We start from the raw sequence: 26,490 nt of genomic DNA, 5'->3' as shown, positions 1-26,490 counted from the left end.
CTTCCACCTCTGTGGGACCTTTGGTTTGAATCCCAACAAGGGCACTATGCGAATTGGGTTTTCAATCCCTTCCACCTCTGTGGGACCTTTGGTTTGAATCCCAACAAGGGCACTATGCGAATTGGGTTTTCAATCCCTTCCACCTCTGTGGGACCTTTGGTTTGAATCCCAACAAGGGCACTATGCGAATTGGGTTTTCAATCCCTTCCACCTCTGTGGGACCTTTGGTTTGAATCCCAACAAGGGCACTATGCGAATTGGGTTTTCAATCCCTTCCACCTCTGTGGGACCTTTGGTTTGAATCCCAACAAGGGCACTATGCGATTGGGTTTTCAATCCCTACCTAACTGCATGGATTTTCTCTGGAATATTCCTCTAGGGTTTTTCCTTCAACATCTCAAACTGAAACTTCCTTCCTTGTCTTCTCTCCATTGGCTATTGGCTAGTACAGTGAATAAGTTTGCTTTTCCGAGAGTCTTTTGCTCCACCAGCAGAACAAATAAAATTAAATGAAACCATGGCAATTGCTGTGGGTTATTTTGTGGTCTGCATACACCATTGGTTATAGAGTACAACACCATAGTAGGGCAATACAACATTGCTTCACAGAAAAACAAATGCATTCATCGATTTGTAGGGCGTTATGGCAAAGTAGTTTAGAGCATCAAATTCAAGTTCTGGTGGTTAAGTCATCGGAGTGTGGGTTCGAGTCCTGGTCATGACACTTGACTCCTTGAGCAAGATGCTTCACTTTTAACTATATGTTTTATCTGACTTCCACTTTGAGCATTAGACACTACACTATCCAAACAAAACCCAAATACAGAGGGAGAGAATAGTGCCCTCTGTAGTTGACAGTGTGAGCTAGAGAAATACCTGATGATATAGTAAGACTTACGGTAACACTATGTAATGAAAATCTCTAATTGAGTTGGGGTGGTTCTGAAAAGAACAGTTGGTTTTCAGAACCACCCCAACTCATTTAGAGATTATCATTACATTGTGTTACCCAGGGATGCCAGTGGCTCTTGCCTTCAGAGCCTGAAAATCTTTTTGAAAGAAAAGGGGTCACCGCCCCCCCCCCCAGACAAAAATACTATAAAAAAACATAACAGCACCTTTTTTTAATAAAACAAAGAAAAAGAAAACTCTGACCATCCCCCCCCCCCCCTTGTCAAAAAGGCAGGCATAGTCTGATTTTAGTCTTGAATTTTCCGTTTGTATAATATCACAAATTTCAAAACATTAAAAAAACCTCTTATTTCTGCCGTTATAGTATTTTTTGTTTAACCATGTTCTGATGTTGATGGGTTCGCATTAATGTGAGGATCGGTTGAATAAAAAACTTATTTTGCATTTAAATTTTTCGATCGGTGTCAGCATGGCCTCCATGGTGTCAGCAATGCACATTATTGGGAGGGTTCAATTCAACTCACCGTCAACTAGCTTGGTGCCGCCAACTCGCCGTTAACTCCTCCAAAATAAATTTAAAATCCACAAAAGATGCATAAAACTATACAGTATAGGCTAAAAGAGAATTTGAAAAGTTTTAGGCTACATTTCGATTGTAAGAATTTTGTTTTTAGATCGTGAAAAAAAATATCTCTACGCTACAAAGCTGTCGGTCGCCATCTTTCTTTTCACAGGTTTGTACAAAATGGACAACAGAGACGCTTTCCTGCATTTGGAATAGTCTTGCCACAAGCCGTGAATAATTGGTACTGCATGTGTAGTATGTACTGCAATTTATGCTAGTTGATCGCTGAGGCGTTAGGTCAAGACTAGTTCATACCTGCCATCTTGGATGTGGTTGAGTTGGCTAGTTGACAGCGAGTTGACGGCAGCAACATAATATTTTCTCTGGCCAGATGAAGTACGGAGCGCCGGAAATCTTTTTCAAAACTTATATTTTCTCCGGCCAGATGAAAAACGGAGCGCCGGAAAAAAAAATGTTTTCCCTTTATATTTTCCTCCAGCCAGATGAAACATCGGGGAAAATTTGAAAAAGCCGGAATTCCGGCAATAGCCGGAAAACTGGTATCCCTGGTTAACGCAAACCTTTACTACTTTGTATTTTCACCATGCAAAGTTTCAAACCTTTACTATTTTGTATTTTCACCATGCAAAGTTGCAAACCTTTACTATTTTGTATTTTCACCATGCAAAGTTTCAAACCTTTACTATTTTGTATTTTCACCATGCAAAGTTGCAAACCTTTACTATTTTGTATTTTCACCATGCAAAGTTGCAAACCTTTACTATTTTGTATTTTCACCATGCAAAGTTTCAAACCTTTACTATTTTGTATTTTCACCATGCAAAGTTGCAAACCTTTACTATTTTGTATTTTCACCATGCAAAGTTGCAAACCTTTACTATTTTGTATTTTCACCATGCAAAGTTGCAAACCTTTACTATTTTGTATTTTCACCATGCAAAGTTTCAAACCTTTACTATTTTGTATTTTCACCATGCAAAGTTTCAAACCTTTACTATTTTGTATTTTCACCATGCAAAGTTGCAAACCTTTACTATTTTGTATTTTCACCATGCAAAGTTGCAAACCTTTACTATTTTGTATTTTCACCATGCAAAGTTTCAAACCTTTACTATTTTGTATTTTCACCATGCAAAGTTGCAAACCTTTACTATTTTGTATTTTCACCATGCAAAGTTGCAAACCTTTACTATTTTGTATTTTCACCATGCAAAGTTGCAAACCTTTACTATTTTGTATTTTCACCATGCAAAGTTTCAAACCTTTACTATTTTGTATTTTCACCATGCAAAGTTTCAAACCTTTACTATTTTGTATTTTCACCATGCAAAGTTTCAAATACCTGATGAGTTGCCTAGTCCACCACTGTCTGATGCTACTTTAGTGACAGCAGTGGGATTGTATGTCCAGGACGTACCACACACCTCTACCTTCAGATCGTTGTCATGGTAAATCTGCTGCACACGGCCGATCTTACCCAATGTCTGTAAACAGATAAACAAGAAATTCAGTTCAAATTTGTATCATTTCAACCCCAAGTTCTTTGAACATAAACAGTCTGGTGCCCACATTGTTTGACCATTGAACCATGACGCACACATTATCACACAACTGGAAGCTTGTGTTGAAAGTTTGGTTTTAAAAACTCTATTACTACCATAAAGATTTCATTTAAGACCATAATTAGTAATAAAGAGAGACAGCATGTACCAAAACCAATGCTACGCTTAATTTAATTAAATAATAAGTGCAAGCATGTAAAAATCAGTTTGCCATCATTACCAATGTTGAATCTTATGTTGATTCAAAGAAGGTAAGCACAACAGTAGTTACAGTTGTCATTTTGGATTCATACAAATAATGTACGCATAACCAATTCTGTACCGTAGCTTGAAAAATCAAGCATTTCTGTTGCAATAGGTTTTAGCATTTATTACCCCAAACTATAATTGCTCTGAATGAGGTGTCATTGCAGATAGGCTTAGAATATCAAATTCAAAACCTGGTGGTTTAGTCATTGAGGCGTTAGCCTTTTGTCAAGGCGTTCGTGGCTTAGACAGCTTGTTAATAGCGGAATGACTGGAACAAGAGAAAATGCGCACAGGTGGCAAAGCCCGATATCCTTTTCCAACTTGCTTTGCATTTTTTTATTTAATTATTCATTAAAGGCAGTGAACACTATTGGTAATTACTCAAAATAATTGTTATCATAAAACCTTAGTTACGAGTAATGGGGAGAGGTTGATAGTATAAAACATTGTGAGAAACGGTTCCTTCTGAAGTAATGTAGTTTTCAAGAAAGAAGTAATTTTCCACAAATTTGATTTTGAGACCTCAGATTTAGAATTTGAGGTCTTGAAATCAACCATCTGAAAGCACACAACTTCGTGTGACAAGGGTGTTTTTATTTCTTTCTTTATTATCTCGCAATTTCTCACTTGAGCTCAAATGTTCACAGGTTTGTTATTTTATGCATATGTTGAGATACAGCAACTGTGAAGACCAGTCTTTGACAATTACTAATAGTGTCTAGTGTCTTTAAGTATGAATGATAAATTATTTTTAACTTGTATGCAAATAAGTAAAGTGCTGAATGATTATCCAATCAAACCGCGGACTTTCTCTATATACATGTAATAGTCCATTTGTTTAGCAAAATACTAGAAAAAAATAAGTTCAGACAACATGGGAAATATATAAGAGAATAGAGAATCAAATTTGGACATAATCTGGAAAAAGGTAGCATACATGCAAACAGACGAGAAAACATCATTCCCAAAACGTTTTGTAAATGAATCCAGGGTGGATGAATGTTGTTTTCCCAGGCAGTGTGCATAATTTGTATGCTTACCCGCTGACCCCCAATGCTTCTGATTGGTTTTGAATTTTGCTAATCAAGATATAAAAAACCTGTAGCTTCACCACTAGCATGCCTGGTCTCCCCTTCCAGTCACTTTGGATCGCGGCTCTACAAAGCTGTCCAAGCCACGAAGGCTTTGACAAAAGGTTATACTTCTGCTGTTAACTCTTATTTACCGGCAACATAGCTTCAGCCCATTCTCCATGACCACGTTGGAGTGCCTTGATACGTTCCAGATCACTACAAATCTGGACTAGATCTCCCACTTGGAACTGGGAAGGGGTAGGTGTGTCTCCACTAGCTGACCCTGATACTGAGCTGGCTGTATTCACTTTGGTCAACACGGCAGGGTTAAATGTCCACCTGAAGGAAAGTCAAAAACAAAGCTTTCTATGAGGCACAGTGTCAAATAAAAGAACCTACGTGTAGACTCCCTGCAGGGAGAGTGTGCAGATATTGGTGGGTTTTTTTACATTATGCGGAGTCCTGCCTGTGTGTGGAGAATTTGGAATGCATGTACCCATTATGTATTGTAGTATTGTGTACAAACCGCCTGCCTCATAGAGCCTTGCGTGCGGATTGGCTTTTCAGTTCCTATCTAATTGGGTTCTCCCTAACTAACCATTTTCTTTAGACCCACAGGTCATATATAGTTGAGACATAAGGTCGCAAGGACTCTTTGATGTAACTATCAGAACAAAATAATACTAATAAGGCAAGGTTTTACAGCCACCTGAGGATAGCAAAAAACAACAGTTCTCTTAGGTCATTTCCAGAGATCCATAGAAGAAATGGTGAGCTGGAATAAGTACTGGAACTAGTGAAGAATGGGGTGGGGGGCTGAAGAAGGAAACCATGGGCTTGCTTACTGCGGCACAAGACCAGTCTCTATTACATTTGCTGATAATCAGTACAGTCTCTTCTTCTGTGTTACAAACTCTACAGATAGGAGAGATGTTTTCTTTCTTATCCTTGCCTTCATCAAGGAATTTTATGAAGCAATTTTATGAAGCAAGGATAAGAAAGCAAACATCTCTGTTTACTAATTCTGCTTTTATTTGACAGTCTACAGTACTTAAACCCAGCTTTTGGCTTTAAGCATGTCAAGTAGAAAACCTCATAAATTATTGATATTCACCTATTACCACTAGGGTAAGACACCACTACGTCATGGTCTTCATCTATCCCCACCACAGTGCCGGTTGCTCCAAGGGTCTACAAGGATAAAGAATTAATCAAGAATATCAATTAGGCAAAAGGACCATTATTTACATTTATTTCTGGTTTTCCTTTCAGTCCTTTACTTCCAGGACATGTAGGATGGTGCGCTATATGCTCAATGCCGTTTGCAAACAGTTGGTCCAATCATTGATTTACTGCTAACCACAAGTGAAGGAAAGTCAGACTGCTTTCTTATGGTTCTTGTAAGCAGATGAGAGATGCAACAACACATATCCATTGTTTAAGGGTGCCATCAAATTTTCTCTACGTTTCTCTAAATACACCTCGGTTCAATTTCATGGCCTACCGTAGCATTCTGCACTTACAGTGACATGTAAATCAGGTACTGTAGTTCATGGGCCATAAGCACAGAACACCGTGGTAAGCACAGCCATGACATTGGGCCCTGTACTTAAGCAAATTTCTATACTAAAGTTAGCAACAGAAAACCTGCATACAGGTAAACATCTTCATGAAATCAAAGCCTGATCTTAGAGGATTGGGGTTGAGTTTTACCATGGTTACCTCAAACATGCCATCAGTCCATCCTCCATGTCCATGTTGAAGACTCTGTACAATCTCTAGGTCTAGATCTACGTTCACCTGATCCCCAAGGGCATATAAACCATGGACACCTCGACTTCCTGGTCCTTGCTCACCTGAAAGTAATGGCATCCAGAAAATGTCAAGGTTAAAAGTTGTACTCTAATCAAACAAGTTTCTTTAAAGACACTGGACACTATTGGTAATTACTCAAAATAATTATTAGCTTAAAAACCTACTTGGTAATGAGCAATGGAGAGCTGTTGATAGTATAAAACATTGTGAGAAACAGGGGTGTCCAGTGCCTTTAAAGCTTTGGATTTTTGAGAAGTACATTTTGGGATGTCGTGGCTGAGCTGTCTAGGGCGGTGGACCCAAGTTGTTTACAGAATGTGGGTTTGAAACCTGGCCTGGTCAGTCGCAACACTTGAGCAAGGCACTTAATCATAATTGCTTCTGTCCACCCAGGGGTACAAATGGGTACCAGCAAGAGCTCGAGAGTAACCTGCAATGAACTGGCATCCTGTCCATAGGGGAAAAGAAGTATTTGATAGAAGAGATGTTAAATTTGCATCGTGGATAAAGAATATTAATTTTGGTTTTACCCATACACCGATGTGTGTTAGCACTGTATACTCAGTACTTTCCCCGAGTCCAGTGAAAAAATATCACAGGCGTGTTACTTGGGTTGGATTCGAACCCACGACCCTTGCATTTCTAGAGCAGTGTCTTACCAACTAGACTACCAAGGTTGCCCAGTAGCTAGAGGCAGTTCAAATCCTATGTTTTGGCAGGGGGTACCACAACGATATTAGAGATGTTAAATTAATATTCTTTATCCCCAATACAAATTTAGCATCTCTTATATCATTGCGGTACCCCCTGCCAAAACATAGGATTCAGGCTGCCTCTAGCTACCGGGCAACCTCGGTAGTCTAGTTGGTAAGACACTGCTCTAGAATTGCAAGGGTCGTGGCTTCGATAAAGTACTGGGTATACAGTACTAACACACATCGGTATATGGGTCAAACCAAAATAAATATTTGATAGAACCTAGCCAATTGATACATGCAGCAATCTGATGTGAGGCAAAATTTTGTGCGGCTTTTTTGGATGTTAAAGCACAATACAGTTTTCTAGATGGTTAATGCAATAAATTTGAATGGAAGTATGTGTCATGTATTGATATTCTTTGTTCATTTTGTAGCATGTCGTGGCTGAGCAGTCAAGCACACTGGTCTCTAGCTCTGGAGGTTCCAGTCAGCTGAGTGTGGGTTCAAGTCCTGGTCTTGACATTTGTGTCCTTAAAGAAGCTGTTTCTTGCAGTAGCTGCTGATTGTGACGCAGCCCCTCGACCAGGACTCGTACCCACACTCTGCTAAATGAATGAATAATGTTTTATTGTCACTTGTAAAAAAAAAAAATATTTGTACAGTGAAATGCTGATCAAAAACACATGCGCTCGAGCCCAACTCAGCCATGACACACCAAATGTTAATACAGGGAAAGAATACAGAATTGACCTACCAAGGCAGGGCAGATGATCTCGGTAGAATGTTCCTCCCTTTGCATCACTAACTACCTTCAAATCAGACTGAAAGAAACAAACAATAAAACTTCAATTCTCTATAAACCATAACTGTTATTATTGTTACAGGATAATACACTATCCCATTCTTTCAACATTAAGCTTGTTTGTATACTCTAGATTCCAGATAAACACATTGATTTAACACTACAATCTAAATTTTGATATTACATTGATATATAAATCGATGATGTGTTTTTGAAAACAACTTGTGTTTTAAAGGGAGGGTGTCGTATCTTTGGTCAATTTGGTGTTGGTAACTCTAAAAAGTGATGACCATAAAAACTTACTTGGTGAGAATAACTGCAGCTGTTGATGATAAATTTTTATAAAATTTCAAGAATGACTCCCTTCTAAGGAATTTGGTTTAAGAGAAAGGATTCAAATAAAATATAAATCTGAGGAACATTTCATGCATAAATACTTCTCAGATTTTGAATTTCAATTTCGGATTATTCTTCCTGCGTGATCCCGGTAGGTTTACAGCACGGAGCTGTTCCCATTGGACTTTCTAGCGGCTCTGTTAAGTTACCGTGGCTGCACAGAAGTCTTCCATGACCTCTTTTGGCCCGTTAGTTTTACATCAAGGTCACGGTAGGTTGACAGGGAGGTCAGTTTACCGTGCCTTCCCATTAGATTTAAATTTTGTCATTCTACAGAAAAGTTGCGATACTCTAATATAAAAAGTTCCAATGGCATGAATGGGAACACAAAAAAACAATCTTACCATTCCTTCATATCCAACACGATACAGATTCTTAGCTCCGTTGTCCCAAAGGACATACGCAGCACTGCGTGGACTTGTTGAACTCCAATCTTGTATCTCAGTGACCTTCCCTCGGCGACTGCTACCACCATCCTGGTCTTCCCACTCCCAATCTACCCCTCGGACCACCCTGGCACCCGGAAAGATTCCCCTAGCCATAATCTTTTTACTTTTACGCCTAGGCTCCAGGGCAAACCTGTGGGGGAAACAAGTGTGGCAAGTTAGCAAGCATTTGGTTTAAAAACTACTTATACATTTTGTGGAAGCTGCTGGAGTTGGTCAAGTTAGTTCCCAGGTACATGTACTTGTGTATCCATACTTTCCCATTGAAGAATTACTCATTAGTAGTTGTATTATCTGTGATGTATGATTGTAGGGCACTTTATACAGTGTAGACCATACATGGGATGAGACGATGGTCCTCATTGGGATTTGAACCCACAACCCGACACTCCGGGCAGATGCTCTACCAACTGAGCTATAAGGCACAGCGCGCAGTATACTCCCTCAGGTTTTCCCTAAAAAACACCTTTTTTTGTCTTGGTGTTGCATGGATGTGGGATGCGAAACTGGGCAAAGTAACAAACACATTACTTCATTTGGTATGGTGCCCAAACACCCTAGAAGTGTACTGTAGACCATACAAGTCTCATCTGTATTCAAACATTTTGGGGGTCCCCATTGCTTCACATGGAAGGAAATGGAATCATGGGCCCAGTAGGTAATGCAAACATTGTGTAATTTAAACTTCAAGGCTTTTAATTCAGCCACTTTAAATCTAGAGCTTCCAATGGGAGTTGGAACTCCACTGTTCCTCTGGTTAAAAGAGGTTTGAAAAACAAATATTTGTCAAACACAATAGACACACTAAACAAGTTCTTTAAAGTTATTTCTTCATACAGTGAAAACAAATTCTTATGATTTGATTTGTTGAAGCAAATGTTCAAGACTGACTATGGCCTTGAGCATCAAGCATTTAAGAGTCTATCATACCAACCTATCACTTGATGAAGTATTAATGCGGTAAAATCGATGTCTGAGATGATGCTTGTCGCCATGGTAACAGGCTGTGCAGAGGTCATAGTTCTGACACTCGGCACATTTCCAGCGAATGCCATAGATTGGTTGCATACGACATGTATCACACATCGTACCATCATGCTTAACACCTGTGGGAATAGTTAACAATAACCCAAAATATTACTTTCATTTTCTAATTATGAGCTGTTTATAAAAAATAGAAAATGTTGAAAAGAAAATTTTCTGTTTCCTAGTTCAAGCATCGAGGAACGAAGGGAAGGAGTTCGAACGGCGAGACTAACAAAAGAAAACCCTGACAACGCCCCTGTCTGACCAGTGGGAAAAGATAGGAGACCTCCATACGGCCGATTAACGAGCAGGATTAGATCTCTTTGTACAGAAGGAGTGTTACCGCCACTCTGCTACATGTTGCCTGCTGTAAAGATGAATCATTGGAGACAAGAATTGCGAAAATACAAAGTTTTCGCATGCGCAGTGTGTTTTGTCTTTTATGGATGCGCACACGGTAGTAAAGATTGCATTGTTTTTTCCCGGTTCTTTTCTTTTTTTTCACACAAAAACGGAGTTGTAGAAGGTGAGTTGTGATTGACTTCTCCACTTACCGTTTGTGGTGTTTTCATGGAAATATCATAGCATATTTTTACGTTTTTTGCAACTTTCCTGTCACTAGCGGTGGATCAAAATTTGGGTATAAGATCACAAGGGTGGTTTATTTTTAATTGTGTTTTTCGTTTTGGTGGGCGAAAGCATACACAATTTTTTATCAGGTCTCAAAAAAGTAGTTTTTTCTTTATTATATATCCATTCGACATACGACACCATAGTGTGAAGAACCAAGTGCGCACGCACAAACTCACAGACGCCAGGTCACCCATTGTTTGTATTTAAGGTATGTGGGTGATTACGAGGTGTCGTTAAACGACCACAGTACCACGGGTTCAGCTTTTGAAGTCCCTTCGTTCGAACTCCTTCTCTTCCTTGATTTTGTGTAAACAATCGTCAGATGGTTCAAACATAAGTTTCATCTGTTGGTAGATGAATAAAAGTATCTTTCAGTAGAAATATGTAGGTCACATCACACTTGTTTTTTTTAAATTACATTGCCAATCAAAAAGCAAAAGAGCCAGCCAACTATAGGAGATTAAAGAATAAAAAGTTGAAAACATGTAAACAGTTATTGCAGAGACACCTTGTAATTAATAACTCTCTTTATATCTGTTGAGTGGCTCTACAAAGAACCAGTGGTCATGGTAATTACAACTCCGGAGTTGTTTTTAAAAACTAATGTTTTTTTCTCAGAACCAATTCAATTCAATTGACCCACCGTGGGTCAATTTACTCCTACTACATGTACTGACTTAGCACATGGGCGTCCCCCGGGATGGGGTAGTGGTATTTTCTAGGCCATCCGTCAAGTTGTCTCAAAGTCGAGTTGTCTGAAATGTCGAGTTGTCCGAACAGTCGAGTTGTCCGAACGGTCGAGTTGTCTGACGGATGAGTTGTCTGACGGACGAGTTGTCTGTTAGTGTTAGCACTACAACAGCACCACACAAAATGCTTAAATGCTTTTACTTGCACAGTATGTGTATCTTTTTATGCCTTGAGTTTATGTCTGCACCTGCTAGTTTGCACCTCAACGTGCGAGTATACTCCAGAGGAGGTTTCTGCACAGTATAGGAAGATGATGAGAAACTGTGTTTACCAGCAGAGGGAACTTTATTATTTATGAAATTATTTAATGTATTTTTTTCTTCCAAACTGTTCTGCTGAGTGAGGTGTTTCTGGGAATGATTTCGTCCAGCAACCTTTGAATAAATGAAACAAGTTGTGTGCACACAGTGAAAGCATGGTGAAAGCTAAACTAGTTTAGTATTTGAGAAGCAAAACGATAATTTTTGAGGAAAATCGTTCAGTGTGTTTTATAACACAAACCTGTTGGAGCACTGTCGATAATCCTGAGATCATAAGCCCCAGCACAGCGATAGTTAGCTGCTGTTCCATTGTCCCATACAACAACAACCTCCTCCGGTGATTCGAAGCTTCTCACGGTACCAACATGCCCCTCGCCGCCGTCCTGTTTGCCCCATTTCCAGTCGGGCCCACGGACAACTCTCGCTCCTACACCTTCCATCATATTCACACGCACATTCGTGTTTCGGCCAGGCCGGATATCCATGTTGGCCATCGTGTGTTTTTGAGTTATGGAAATTAATTAAAAAGCATATAAATTTCCCGTATTTGCAACCATTTTAGTTCCCTAAACCTGACTGACAATGACCCATTGACATTCAACTTTGGGTTATGAATTCCACGGCTCCTCTGACAATTGGGATTTCAACCGTGTAGTTGGTGTAAAGTTCTAAAATTGTAATCTCCATTGACTTCCTGAAATTATTTGAAATTTTTCTACATTTTATTCAAATCATTCAATCTCACAAACAAATGGAATTAATAATAAACAATAAATAGATGTATGAATTGCAGATCGACTTGTACGAAAAAACACCAACTACACTTTTGAAATACACATTATCTGATGCTACACACCATAATAGAGCTCTTTATGCTATCACATACTTTTATTTAGTTCTCTACACTTGCACACAAAAGTGTCATGAATTATATTGCACTGCTACAAATTGTATTGTTTTTAGTTTGGGCTGGTGTCAACAATAATGTGTATTGTATAAAACACCATAATCATACAAACGAAGAACTGAGCATAGAGCTTTCCCTTGCTCTCTATGGACTGAGCATGGACTGAGCAAGGACACTGCACTAACTTGTTCACTGAAAAGTGCCCTCTACGGCCGGTTACCATGTTGCCTTTTTGGCCGGCAATCACTTTTGTTTTATCACAGAGCAAGGAATAATGTTTATCACAGATTTTTTTGTTTTGATCGCCCGTTTTGTCAGATGATCTTGACTGAACTGAAAATAAGTATAGCATAATTTTTTATTATTTTTCGAGTATTTTAAACCAGTCACGGTACTCTCATTCATCAACATCAGGATCCCCGAGGAGGGAGGCGGTGCAGCTTAGGGGGGGGGGGGGAGCACGTGCCTCCTTGTAAAATTTGAAGAAGCAAAGTAACAAGTCTTATTCCCCCAGTGGTAGGATGAATTTTTCATCATATAAGGCCATCATATAATTTTCTTCCCCTACCAGAAATGAATCTTTCATTATTTTGTCCGTCCGGGATCGAGATCCGGTGTGGCAGGAGGTTCTGTGTACAAACTACTTCCGTACAAAATCCTCCTTCAGCCCACGTTAATTTCCAATAATTATGAGGGAAAAATGTCCCTGTGACACCACAGCTTTCAAGTGTATTTTACACCAAGCTTGAATGTGAAACGTCAACTTTACCCACCTATAAGCTTTTAAAGTATGAACCATGGAATCAACCAGATCCAAACGCAAGTATTTTTGTGTTTTTTTCACCTCTTCAACACGCCAAAACTTCAGTGTGATCACACTGTACTGTCCCCTCTTTGGATGTACCATAAATGTTTCCAATAAATTTATTGATATTATTCAGGAAGTCCTCCAACAATTTTATTTTTTTAAGGCAGTGGACACTAATGGTAATTACTCAAAATATTTGTTAGCATAAAACCTTTCTTGGTGACGAGTAATGGGGAGAGGTTGATGGTATAAAACATTGTAAGAAACCGCTCCCTCTGAAGTGCCATAGTTTTCGAGAAAGAAGTAATTTTCGACGAATTTGATTTCGAGACCTCAGGTTTAGAACTTGAGGTCTCGAAATCAACCATCTAAATGCACACAATTTTGTGTGACAAGGGTGTTTTTTCTTTCATTATTATCTCGCAGGTTCGATGACCGATTGAGCTGACATTTTCACAGGTTTGTTATTTTCGTTACAAAATGTTTACTAAAATTGAGAAGATATGGCCGGTATGTTGTTATATGTTAGATGGGCACCATGAGCCCTGTTTTTATAATAGACTATATCTAGATTGCCTAGAAGTGTGTGTATTCCTCTGCACATGGAGGCTGGACTGTTCCCCTCGCTGAGGCCTACAAGAGCTCCGTAAAGACTGGCTCACATAATAGTAGCGGCAAACCCTACGGAAGGTGACGCAACGTGAAAATCCCAAAACGTTGGCGGCAAAGCGAATGCAAAAAGGGGAAACCTAAAGTTCGCTGACGGCGGGAACGTCCTTCAGCGACAATACCATGATGGCAAGGGACGATCGAACGGCGGCGGTAGGGAACTGGTTCTATAAGCGAGCAAGATCGGACGTTTTCTGTGCGGCGGCGAGTGACGATCGGTGTCCTTGACGAAGCCCGACAACAAGGAACGAGATCAGTCGGCTGACGGTGGGTTACGGCGACGAAGACGTGACTCATTTGCCGACAAAACCTCTGTTGTGTGTGCAGTTCGTATACATAGTTGAGTTTTGCGTTCCCACTCCTTCACAACGTTGTCTTCCACTCAGATAGATTCCACGACTAACCGAGGAAATGGTGACGCCCTCAAAACGACAAGAGACGGAATCCCACGGCATGGAAACGCCAAGCGATGATTTCGGCCGTATGCGTCAAGGAATGAGGGTTGCGTTCTCAAACGAAATCACAACGGTTTTCTTTTTGCCGTCACAAATTTTTAAACATGTTGAAAATTTGCCGACGGACGCGACTGATAATTTCGACCGTCTGCGGGCGCTAGCGGATTCGTCAGCGACAATTGACGGCAAAACAGATGGTTGGCGGCAAATTCATTTCATAGTAGCTTGCCGTACCCCTCTGAATCATAGTGTGATCATGGTGAGAGCCAGCCTTTAGTAAGTTTTTATAATCAAAGATATACCAACACACAGTACAATTGACACCCATCTTAAAGTCACAAATTGATTATTTTATTGCTTCAAACCCTGTTGTTTGAACTTTGTAACAAAGACGGAAGGATGTAACAAAGACGGAAGAATATAGTCAATGGCAAGTGTCCTTTCAAGAAGTATTGGACCACATCTCAGGAGAGATTTTCTCTTTGTATGTACATGACGTTGTAATCACTTGGGATTCGTCATTACACGTAAGAAACTTAAACATGTTTTTATCTTTCTATCTGTAAGAAAAGAAAAAAGGTGCTATTAATCCATTGGTTGTATTTGAGGGGCTGGTGTATGTTAATCCTTCCTTGTTATCGGAAATCTCAATTGGTTAGGTTTCCATATGAAAAGAAACACACCCTTAGAACTTCACTGAAATAAGTGATTCAGTCATTTCAATTTTAAAGACACTGGCATTATTGGTAATTGTCACAGACCAGTCCTCTCACTTGGTGTATCTCAACAATATGCATGAAATAACAAACCCGTGAAAATTTGAACTCAATTGGTCGTCGAAGTTGCGAGATAAAATGAAAGAAAAAAAAACACCCTTTACTCAAAATAATTGTTAATACAAAAACTTATTTGGTAACGAGCAATGAAGAGAGCTGTTGATAGTCTAAATGAAACGGCTCCCTCTGAAGTTTTCGAAAAAGAATTAGTTTTCCCACGAATTTGATTTCGAGACCTCAACATTAGGTTTGAGGTCCCGAAGTCAAGCATCTGAAAGCACACAACTTCGTGTGACAAGGGTTTTTTTTTCTTCAATTACTATCTCGCAACTTTGACGACCAATTGAGTTCAAATGTTCACAGGTTTCTTATATTTTTTGCATATGTTTAGGTACACTTAGTGAGAAGACTGGTCTCTGACTATTACCAAAAGTGTCCAGTAAACTGCAGCTAAAAAAAATCACATCCCAGTACAGACCACAACTTTTGAAGTTGCAAAAATGAGCTACTCTAGCCAAGTTTCTACATTTTTTTTAAACATTAGGACAAATAAAATTCCCTTTCTTACTTATTATGTTATCTCATTTATTTAAGCCATGTCCGACTGACAATGGATGAAGCTCTTTTGAGTTGGCATTCTTTCTAGCACAATTCAATACTCTATAAAGGGCCACCCTATAAATTGTTTGACACAAGTTTATCACATGAGGGTGGTTGGCAACTTCCGATATTAATCTAGGCTAAATTTTAAATTGTAATGATACAATGATGTACACAACAAACCTTCACTTAAAAATACCCATTAAATCAAATAATATAGTTAGTTATTTTAGCTCAATAAACGTGATAGATTTATACACAAGTAGGCAACAAGTGTTTGTTTAATTTAATTAAAATTTACGTTTCCATATCACCAAAACTCCATTCCAGTTAACAGTTCATCAATTAAACAAGAGCAAATTTCAAACACCTTTTCTCTCTAAAATACATGTATGCGTAGTATAGTATAGAAAGCTTTGCTTAGCATAGCGAGTAAGATTTTAAGCTAAAATTATATTATAATTAGCCCTTCTTTAGATTAGTTCCTTAAAGGACATTGTCTGGTATGACAAAGCAGCATAAAAGAGCCGTTACATGTATTATTATGTCAAAACATTGCACAGATGCTGTTTGTAATCAGTATACCAACTTGATGTTGACGATATCATAGTTTTAATCTGCATGAAACAGCCATGTATATGAGTTGTAATCAATTTAAAATCCCCCTATGAGGATACAAATTGTCTGCTGAAATGTTCTATCATTTCCTTTAAAAAACAAAAATGATAAGCATTACAGAAGACATTTTTATTGAAAACAGGATGCTTCAAATCTCTGGTGTCTGTTATGTTAAAGCTTTCTCTGAACAGTTCTTGAACAAACTTTTGGTGTTTCATTTAATGTCTTTATTATAGTTAACTTACCCACCAACCCACCAAGGCATACACTTAATGTACCTTATTACACCATATAGCCCAAAAAGATAAAATTGTTAAATGTTGATCCCAATTTTCCCATAGAAATACATGTGATTATATACAAAAATATAGTTATTAGTTCTTAATCTACAATCCACAGAAAATTTTAACAAAGTGTATAAAGGTTCATACAAAATTTCAATTCTGACCTGATCTGAATTACAAAAGGAGCTGGAAAAAGTTGCATTAAGTTACAAAAAGATGGTGAATCATTGCTGGTTTTTGGAGTGCATTTCAAAGAAATTTATCAATAAACAAATCTAATGGTTGAACAAAGAAGAATTGTCTAGAGTGGGACTTAATTCTGCGACCTATGCATTAACTGCCTGCGCTCTACCAACTGAGCTATCTAGACTCTACCAACTGAGCTATCTAGCCCCGATGTTGGTCCCTATTTTGTCAAAATCTTTGTTCAGGAATGCCATTCAGAAGCCAATTGTAGCCAGGGATATGCTATGTGGGGACGCCGGCACTTTCATCCGGAAGCTGTAGGTTTATGTCCTCCTCTAGTCAATTTGTCTTTTTTTCAACCCAAAATTAGAAGATTTACTGTAGTGGTTTTATTACTAGATAGTAAACAAACCTGTGAGGTTCTGCTACCGGTAAGCATTAATCAATGCTCACATCCCTAAGAAAGCAATATAATACTTCCACTTTCTGAATACTTGTTTGAATGATGAACCAAGTTATTCAATTAGCAAATTTGCTGCAATATAATGATCAAGTAAAACAATGTTAAACTTAACTTCTGATAAATGCATTTAAGAAGTGATTCTCAGATGAACAAATTGTCAGGGTTATTCTTCCTTCTTGACACTTTTTTTCCTTCGGAATTGTATAGAAATCTAAAAGGCTTCAGAGCTATATAGAAACCTTATAAAAGGTTGCAGAATTATATTGAAAGCTAATAAAGGCTCAAGAATAATATAGAAATATAAAGGCTTTGAGTACCAAATCAAGGCTGTCTATTAACAACACATTTATATCAAATGAATCCCGTCACCCATAGATAGCTTTGATAACAATTCAAATAGTAGAGTTCAGATGTGCTACAGCCTGTCATAAGATTTAAATAGGAATTTCAGTTTAGAAAAGAGCGCCTCCTAAAATTGTATTGGATGCAAGTTTTATATTATTAACCCCTTGACTCATAATTCAGGGAGAGAATAAATGCGTTGCTGTAGTAATTTGAAGACACCTCTTAATTTTGACTTGGCACTGATTATTATGTGGGATACAGCTCTATTCTGTGTTAATAATAGTAGGATAGCAGCTACTTAGAAGATCTAGTGGTTTCCTTGAGAATTTATGAACCGTCACCTCCAAATCATACTCGTCAATCTCAACCATGTTGCTTTTACCACCGACAAAGTATAGCACTGTGTACAACGCTACCTGTAAATCAAGGATCAGAAAACACAACACATGGTAGGTTTAATGTTAATAATAATTATAATATCAAACTCTTATATAGTGCATATATATCTACCAACAAGGCATTCAAGGCGCTTAATATATATATCTTTTCAGAAAAAAAGGTTATTGCAGTGATGAATTCCGAGACCCAATTATAGGTGCAACAGTGCATTCAGCAGCCACTGCCAGGCACACTGGGGTGAACTCCTTCTCATAGCATTAAGTGTAACTTGGATCCTTTACGTGCATAACACAACACACGGGACCAACGGCTTTACGTCCCATCCGAAGGACGTAAAGCTGATACAAGCTGTTGAGCTGATCCAAGAAGGGTTGGTTAACTTTCAGACACTAGCAATGTCAACGGTCTATACCAAATGCCATCATTTGTCATTTATATGGAACTGGAATGGGAGACTTTGGAACACTAGGTGGCAGCAGACAAACCAGGTATGTTTCCATTGTTTAGGTTGGTCTGCACCAAGAACAATGGATTTAACCTGGTAAGTCACCTGCCACCTAGCGTCCCTCATTAACAGTCCCTCATTATGTAGCTACATTGTACATGGTTGACAATAAACTAGCAGGATTTCACTTCGATTTACTTTAGTAAGTTTTTTACTGACCCTTATGTTTTTCTTTTAAAACATAAGAAATAAAAAAATATAAATGTTATATTCTTACCTCAAATTCTGGACTAACACCAATAAAGGAGCTGCCAGCTGGCTTGACGACACCTTTCCACTCAAACTGAAGACTCATCAATCGTTTGTTCTCATGAGATTCTCCTCTCTTGGCTCGCTGTTAGGACAAGGAGTAGTAACAAGTCACTCAAAAGTGAGTCTCGAATTGACATTTGACAGAAAATTGTAAGCAACAGTGCTTGCTAGGGTTAGGTTATAGATTGTTTTTTTGTCACAGCTATGTTCATTTTTATAAATTATAAATATGATAATATCCCTTACAAAGATTCTGCCTTTTGATTGGTTTAGAGCGCGTCACATGGTATGTCTTATTTGATTAGGAAGGCTGCTTGTACGTGACATGCAATCACAGCAAACAAGGTACATGTATGTGTACTACCATTAACAACCAATGAGCTACCCCTGCAGGGCCTGGCAACCAATGTACTATACCCAGAAGCAACAGCAGATTCTTGAATCCGTTCTTGCGTCATAGTTTTAACCATAGCAGTCAATACTTGTATACAATCAACAGCTGCAGTGCTTCTCACCATGGAGCAAGTATTTATGGTGATTCATTTTTAGGAGTACTTGCCAAAGTATGCCCATATACCTTTGAAGGATCTGGACACATTTGGTAATTGTCAATAACCAGTCTTCTCACTTAGTGTATCTCCAAATGAGCATAAAGTAACAAACCTGTGAAAATTTTAAATCAATTGGTCGTCGAATTTGCGAGAGGATAACCTTTGTCGCACTTAAGTTGTGTGCTTTCAGATGCTTGAATTCGAGACCCGAGGTCTCAATTTCAATCCAAATGCATTGCTCGCTTTTACCAAGTAAGTTTTTATGCTAACAATTATTTTGAGTAATTACCAATAGTGTCCAGTGCCTTTAAGCACTAACAAAGACCTAAACTAGTCCAACCGTGAAATAAAAGGGTAAAACTTGAGAGAAGTATACATAACTGATAAACCAGGCTTATGAATGACTGCATTTGTGATACTATTTTCAAGTTGTGATTTTTCTTCTTGATCTGAAGCATTTCATGCCAGGTAAACTCACTTACCTTTCCTTTGGGTGGGAGCCAGCCTTTGTAGTCAATATGACCTGCCTTCTCCTGCAGGTAAAACTGGATCCAATTGTGGAATCCACTCACTTGTTTGTTTTTGGTCTCGCCAACAAAAACATGCTCAAAACCAGATGAATCTCCTGGCCTATTGTTAAACAAAACAAGTAGACAAAAAAGAGGTTGTTTGAAAGAAACAAAATAAGAACAGTGTACAACTTAAAGTGTTTTCATGACAAGATTTTACAAGGGACACTGGACAGTACAAAGGTATTGTCCTTTCACACGAGGTACATTTTGTAACATTGTACAACCATGCTACAATTTAGCAAGGTACCCTTGCTAACTCGCTCGTGTGAAAGAGGCTGTGTAGAGACTTCAACAATGGTTAAACATAATTCAATGTGAAAAACCTCAAGCTAAAGATTCTTTATAGTGCCAAGTACTAAAAGATAAAACAAAGGTCTCTATTCTCAACTGCCTTCAACAAATTTCAAAAGTCTACATAGTTATTAGTTGGATGCATTGAGCATTTTGAGTTGAATGTAAAGTATACCTTTGGTTTTTGGAATGAATACCTTGGTTGGTTTAAATCTATATAAATGTAGATTATACAATAAAACTAACCTGTGATTATTTCATTTCAAAAGGCGATAGCTTTGTTGAGATATCAATGAATAGCCTTTCAGGAGCGGTTATGCCCACGTAGGAAGAACAATCCAGAATTGGAATACACAATCAGAGAAATGTATCTGACAGTAACATTTCTCAGACTCAAATTTTGGGGGATCAAAACTGATAAGTTTTTCCATAACCACATTACTTCGAACTGAAAGAATTCTCAAGTTTTTTTTTATACATGTACTATGAAAAGCTGCTGTACTTCTAAGTAAGTTTTTATTGCCATTAAGTTCAAGAGTGATTACCAACCGTCTACCTTTCCTTTAATACCTGTTCGTTGAAAACAAAAGTCTGTCCTACTACTGAACATAATAGACCTTTATAACAGAGTGACCATCTTGATTTTACTCCATTCCAACTAATTGTAACCAAATTGAGGCTGGACGAAATAATAGTCTGGTGCCATGTTTGAGCAATGAATGTTAGCATTCATTACTGTTATGGAAACAGGGAATATGCCCAAGATGGTGACAGCGTGATGAAGGTCTATACAATGCCAACCTCTTTCTCTTTGTCCATACTTACTGTCCACCCATTCCAGCTGTTCTAGGATATAGGTCAAACCACACTTTGTAGAGTAACTTCTTAAATTCAAGTTCATCGGATGGGATTTTTGCCGGCAACTTCTTTAGAAGATAACGATGGGCCTCCTTCATGACCTGATTGAGGAAGTTTCAAAAGAGAAAATGCAACTAAATAAAACCAAGAATCAGAAACTCAGATTTTGGTTGTTCACAACGAAGCTAGGCCTTTGTAGACCTTATGCACATGATGTCATATCAGAAGGGCAGGGGTCAACTAGAGGCTGGTGGTTGGCCAAACCTTTGCACTGTGCATTGTTTTGTCATCGTTTTATCTCTAAGGTGGCGGCTGGATGATGTTAATGCATAAGGTCTATTGGCCATTTTAACCAAGTATCAAAGCTCTAATTGGCCCAGCGGTTAAGCGCACCGGATTCAAGCTCAGGTGTTTCTAATCAGCAGAGTGTGGGTTCGAGTCCCAGTCGTGACACCTGAGCCCAAAAACAATATCTACCCTCAAAGGTACCTTTGCATACCTTGGTAGTGAGCATTGGTGGAATTTAAAACCAGACACAGTCCTGTAGATTGCTTGCTTTGGTGCTTGACTAGTATGTAATAAATAAACCCTCTTTAATTATACAGCAGCAGTGCCATTTTTTGCACCAGGGAAATGTCCAACTGTTTGGCTGATGTGTGATGATTGCATGCTTTATGGGTAGTATACTACAAATTACTTAAGCTTACCTTTGTCTTCATGATTTCATTCAGAAATCTTTTATTCTCAGCAACCTCTTGAGGCGTCACTACTTCAGAAGTACCTGTCGCTGACTCGTAATTATCAAGGAGTGCTTTGAAACCTGTGAGATGAAAACAAACATTCAGATCAAATTTCCATACATAATGGCAACCTATATTCACGAATGCTTTAAGTTTCAAGACATGTATTTTTGAGCATTTCTAACCCTCGAGGATCCTAGTGGTTCAGGGCTCAAATTTGGGGTAAAATTCCACAAGACCGCACAGTTTGTAGCTAAAAATGTTTACCAGCCCGAATTTTATTTTACACGACCAGCCCCCGATTTCACGAAACTTTACGCAACTGCGTAAGTCCACTTGCGCAACGTTTATGACGCAAACTGCTGCAGAACCTTAATGAGCAAGATTTTTCCAGATACTTTACATTCAAACATGACATATGTAAACTGTTTTTGTTTGAAGATTTGTCTCATTTGTCTTGTGGGTAAAAATGATTGATAATCAACAAAATTGTAGGCCCTCTCTATTTACCAGACACAAAGTCACCAAGTGAACTTCATCTTTTCTGTTTAAGATATCACACAGTAAGGTGTAGTATTCAATTGACTGCCAGACTTGTGCGGTTACAAGTTTACTAGCTCGGGGCTTAAACCACTGGTCTGGTGCCTTTAGTCCAGTGTAAACAAATCGAGGTCAAAACCAAATGGTTTATGTAATCACTACAAACAACACAAACAAGTTATCAGTTTACTGCATGTACAAAATGTGCATCCGCCGTATGTAATACAAAAGCCACAAGAGCATTCAAAGCAAACAGTCTATTGGCTTCATACAAATATAAACTTTAAAACAAAAATTGAAAAAAAAAAGAAGTTTTGTACATCAGCAAATACTCTTCCAGTTTGTCCAACTCATGCATGTACATGCATTTTGGGGGCCAAATGTTAGATAAAAGTTCAGGCCTGGAGGCCCTAAGGCCATGGCCTCCGTTGCATTGGTATTGGCCTGGAGGCCACAAAGGCCATGGCCTCCGTTGCATTGGTATTGGCCTGGAGGCCCTAAGGCCATGGCCTCCGTTGCATTGGTATTGGCCTGGAGGCCCTAAGGCCATGGCCTCCGTTGCATTGGTATTGGCCTGGAGGCCACAAAGGCCATGGCCTCCGTTGCATTGGTATTGGCCTGGAGGCCACAAAGGCCATGGCCTCCGTTGCATTGGTATTGGCCTGGAGGCCACAAAGGCCATGGCCTCCGTTGCATTGGTATTGGCCTGGAGGCCACAAAGGCCATGGCCTCCGTTGCATTGGTATTGGCCTGGAGGCCACAAAGGCCATGGCCTCCGTTGCATTGGTATTGGCCTGGAGGCCACAAAGGCCATGGCCTCCGTTGCATTGGTATTGGCCTGGAGGCCACAAAGGCCATGGCCTCCGTTGCATTGGTATTGGCCTGGAGGCCACAAAGGCCATGGCCTCCGTTGCATTGGTATTGGCCTGGAGGCCACAAAGGCCATGGCCTCCGTTGCATTGGTATTGGCCTGGAGGCCACAAAGGCCATGGCCTCCGTTGCATTGGTATTGGCCTGGAGGCCACAAAGGCCATGGCCTCCGTTGCATTGGTATTGGCCTGGAGGCCACAAAGGCCATGGCCGCCATTGCATTGGTATTGGCCTGGAGGCCACAAAGGCCATGGCCTCCGTTGCATTGGTATTGGCCTGGAGGCCCTAAGGCCATGGCCTCCGTTGCATTGGTATTGGCCTGGAGGCCCTAAGGCCATGGCCTCCGTTGCATTGGTATTGGCCTGGAGGCCACAAAGGCCATGGCCGCCATTGCATTGGTATTGGCCTTGGTGCCCCTTCAAAAGTTTCCCGTAGACTTTAAGGTTTCCAATGGAAGTGCCCATTTCAAAATGAAAATGGCCTTCCCTTTCCAAAGATAAAATTCCAGGTTTGAAAGTTTGCCATCTTACACTGGTATGTTGGTTTCTCCAATGCCTCCTCTGTCACCCACTCAAACAGTGGTTTCTTGGCTCGATCTGTTTGGCCCATGTTACTGTAGAACGTATATCCCTGAGGGTCAATCTTGTAGTCTACACCAGGGGTCAGATAATTCTCATCACTGTTCCATAATTTCTGGCAGATGGTGGAAAGGTCTCGGTTTGGTCTAAACGGGGGTTGTCTACAAGGAGAAAAATAGCTCTGGATTACTGCACGATCCTGCACGAAATATTCAACAATTACCCTCATCCATTCGCATTCCTGTACAATACACAACAAATTCACATAATTGACATCCACATGTCCAAGTACATTTTAAAAAACCAGGTGGTTTATGTTTCATTTTCAAAAAGAAAGATGCAGGATAGTGATTCTGTTAATCAATATGGAATTGCAGGTAACAGTGTTGATTACCCTTTCGTTTGCTTCACAACCTTCCCTATTGACAACCTTCCTTTGCTTTTGCCTTTACTTGTTTTCTGTGCTCTCTGTTTTGTTAAAGTACATGATTTAAAGATGAGAACTGGGATCTGTTAAAACTTATTAAAGGGAATCTGCTGGTTTGAGTTGTAAGACTCAATGAGTTGCTTTATAATTTGGAATGATTTACCCTTTTCCAGCCATATTGAAGTCTCTCTTGCACTGTTCCTCCTCTCTTGTTTATTCTAGTCTAGTAGTAGCAGCAAAAAGGTTTCCTGCAAAATTAAAAACAATATGAGTAACCGTTCATATTATGTGTCCCTAGTACCTTTTTGATGAGTAAACTGACAAACATACCCATGGGTGACATTATTTTTTCCAAAATAGGGCCTTAGTCAGATTGATGCACTGTCGTTGCAATCGTCTTGTACCAAAATGCCCATAGCAGCGGCAACAAAAATATTTGACCAACCTTTGCTGCAACAAGATGGTCAAAGAAAAAGTGTGGTACCAAGTAGAAATTGCTCAATGTTTCCCATGTTAAAAAAGAATACTACAAATCTAAAACAAAACCACGTATGCTATTTCTGTTTTTCCTGAAAATAACAGGGCAAAAAATCAACAAGATTTGTAATGTCTGGGTGTATGGTGATGATTACACAGAAGTTTATGGTATCTATGGTAAACTGGAAAAAACAAAACCTCACTACTCAGTCAATTAATGCATAGAATTTGTTTCCCAGGGACAAACATGGAGAATTTTCTGCAAACGTTCGTCCTGGGAAAAAACCAACCCTGATCCGTGCTTTGTGTACAAACATATGGAAATGCGTCTGGGAACTATTCTTCATACGTAGGATACGGAGTGGATTGGACCGATTTATGGGGCTAGGATCGCCCTAGCACTTGCCGCCCTGTGCTTTCTGGAATTTGGGTTCTCCCAACTTGACAAGCGTCCCAGCCATAGTTGGGACTGGTTCCCCGTGTTAATACTGCGATCCCAATCTGTAGTTGCGATGCTGTACTCATTTTTTCTAATTTTTTTATTAAAAATTTGTCATTATCGGCCGTATATTAAATATGTGACAGATAATGACATATTTTGAAGAAAAAAAGGAAACAGGAGGGTTAAAGACAGTGGACACTATTGGTTATTGTCAAAGACCAGTCTCCTCACTTGCTGTATCTCAACATATGCATAAAATAACAAACCTGTGAAAATTTGAGCTTGATTGGTCGTCGGATTTGCGAGATAACTATGAAAGAAAAAACACCCTTGTCACACAAGTTGTGTGCTTTCAGATGCTTGATTTCAAGACCTCAAGTTAACTTGAGGTCTCGAAATAACTTTCCGTATGGCGCCACCACTTTTTCACTCATTTTTAAAAAAAAAAAGAGATATATCAATCAGGTAAGTAAGTTCCTATATTATTTTATATCGAATGAAAAAGTGGTGGCGCCATACGGAAACTTTTCCAAGCGAGGTTTTATGATGATAATTATTTTGAGTAATTACCAATAGTGTCCACTGCCTTTTAAGTTATCGCTTAACAAGGGACTTCGAAACAAGAAGCCATGCAAGAAGTAACACACCCTACTCTACATGCTACCCCCAGTGACAAAGTAGTTCAGTATCACTATCAGTCACTATTACATGTATTATCAGCAGTATAATCACACGTGAGCTACGCTGACTTTGTAACCCTTTGCCAATTGGACCTCCACTGACTGTAGTCTGTACACGTATGCAGTGTGAGTGTGTGTTGATGACAAACTCGTTCGGCAGCAGCAGATCACGTACGAAACCACAGATTAGTTCAGAGAAGTACCGTACTTCAGCAACAATCACAAGACTAAAACCGTATCTCACATTCATTCAAGTCTTAAATTTGGTTTCATACTCACAATGATGGTTAGTTGTTCAAAACAGAAGACGGCAAACATGAACAGCATACAAAATTGCCGCACCCACAAACACACCTACAGTAATTGTGCGAGTGTCTTTAAATATGGAGAGCCCTTAAATTATCCAGTTTTCATTGCTCAATCAAGAAGTTTATAACACAGGCAATGGCATGTAAAACAATCGAAAAAGTACATCATGCAAATTTTAAATAATTAGTTAGATATAATATAGTACTTTTTTGTCAAATAAAGTATAATTTGTCCATGGAAGTGATTAAAAACACCATAAACGATTTAGCAAAAACAGTTGCGTGTGCATTGATGCATTTGGCTTTTCATACCAAATTGATCTGCTAGCGCTAGCAGAAACGTTAAACTTTACTCAGTCGACTCATATGAGTCGGACTTTCTTCTTTCCAGCACATTTTTTTCAATCATAATAATATCACAAAGTGTGCCACCTGGCACAATTTGATCGCTAACCGTCTCTGCAGAACTATTATTATCACATTAGAATGTACACAATACGTTTGAGTTGGAGGTCGGGGTGGGGGACTCCGGACACGAGATGGTGAAAATTTATGTATTGTAATAATAGTTGAAGGATGTGAATAAACAAATTAAAGTATGGTGAATTGTGCTTAATATTGAAAAAAATACACAAACATTTTTTTGAGGGGGTCCAATAATATGCGGCAAAAATGGTTTTC

At 39.1% G+C, this 26,490-nt stretch overlaps 2 protein-coding genes across 2 annotated transcripts in view; both read right to left on the bottom strand.

Annotated features, from left to right (window-relative positions):
* The window catches only part of LOC117304789 (E3 ubiquitin-protein ligase MIB1-like), a 37,526-nt gene extending 25,716 nt beyond the window's left edge, over positions 1-11,810 (bottom strand). Inside the window, exons 1-8 of the mRNA XM_033789398.1 lie at positions 11,450-11,810; positions 9,474-9,645; positions 8,438-8,672; positions 7,650-7,716; positions 6,105-6,238; positions 5,497-5,573; positions 4,535-4,721; positions 2,841-2,982 (exon numbers count right to left, since the gene is read on the bottom strand). Of these exons, the coding sequence (XP_033645289.1) occupies positions 2,841-2,982; positions 4,535-4,721; positions 5,497-5,573; positions 6,105-6,238; positions 7,650-7,716; positions 8,438-8,672; positions 9,474-9,645; positions 11,450-11,702 (1,267 nt within the window). The 5' untranslated portion in view covers positions 11,703-11,810. The remainder of the gene's footprint in view (positions 1-2,840; positions 2,983-4,534; positions 4,722-5,496; positions 5,574-6,104; positions 6,239-7,649; positions 7,717-8,437; positions 8,673-9,473; positions 9,646-11,449) is intronic.
* A 3,577-nt stretch (positions 11,811-15,387) lies between these two features.
* On the bottom strand, positions 15,388-25,847 carry LOC117304604 (poly(U)-specific endoribonuclease-B-like). Its single transcript, XM_033789146.1, has 8 exons — positions 25,781-25,847; positions 24,066-24,150; positions 23,428-23,636; positions 21,455-21,567; positions 20,715-20,848; positions 19,509-19,656; positions 18,441-18,557; positions 15,388-17,735 (listed from the first exon to the last, which is right to left on the bottom strand). The coding sequence occupies exons 2-8, from the start codon at positions 24,077-24,079 to the stop codon at positions 17,583-17,585; spliced, it is 888 nt and encodes a 295-aa protein (XP_033645037.1). The 5' UTR covers positions 24,080-24,150; positions 25,781-25,847; the 3' UTR covers positions 15,388-17,582.
* Between the last annotated feature and the right edge of the window lie 643 nt (positions 25,848-26,490).

The sequence above is a fragment of the Asterias rubens genome, chromosome 21, assembly GCF_902459465.1.
Source record: "Asterias rubens chromosome 21, eAstRub1.3, whole genome shotgun sequence".
Taxonomy (NCBI): domain Eukaryota; kingdom Metazoa; phylum Echinodermata; class Asteroidea; order Forcipulatida; family Asteriidae; genus Asterias; species Asterias rubens.
This window is presented reverse-complemented; position numbering and strand designations above follow the sequence as displayed.

Bases quoted from the DNA above. Each gene is read 5' to 3' on its own strand.
- LOC117304604 (XM_033789146.1), bottom strand. The intron at 21,568-23,427 runs GTAAGATGGCAA...TTCATCTCACAG, and splicing joins GGAGAAACCAACATACCAGT to GTTTCAAAGCACTCCTTGAT. The intron at 17,736-18,440 runs GTAAGAATATAA...CTTGATTTACAG, and splicing joins GTGTTAGTCCAGAATTTGAG to GTAGCGTTGTACACAGTGCT.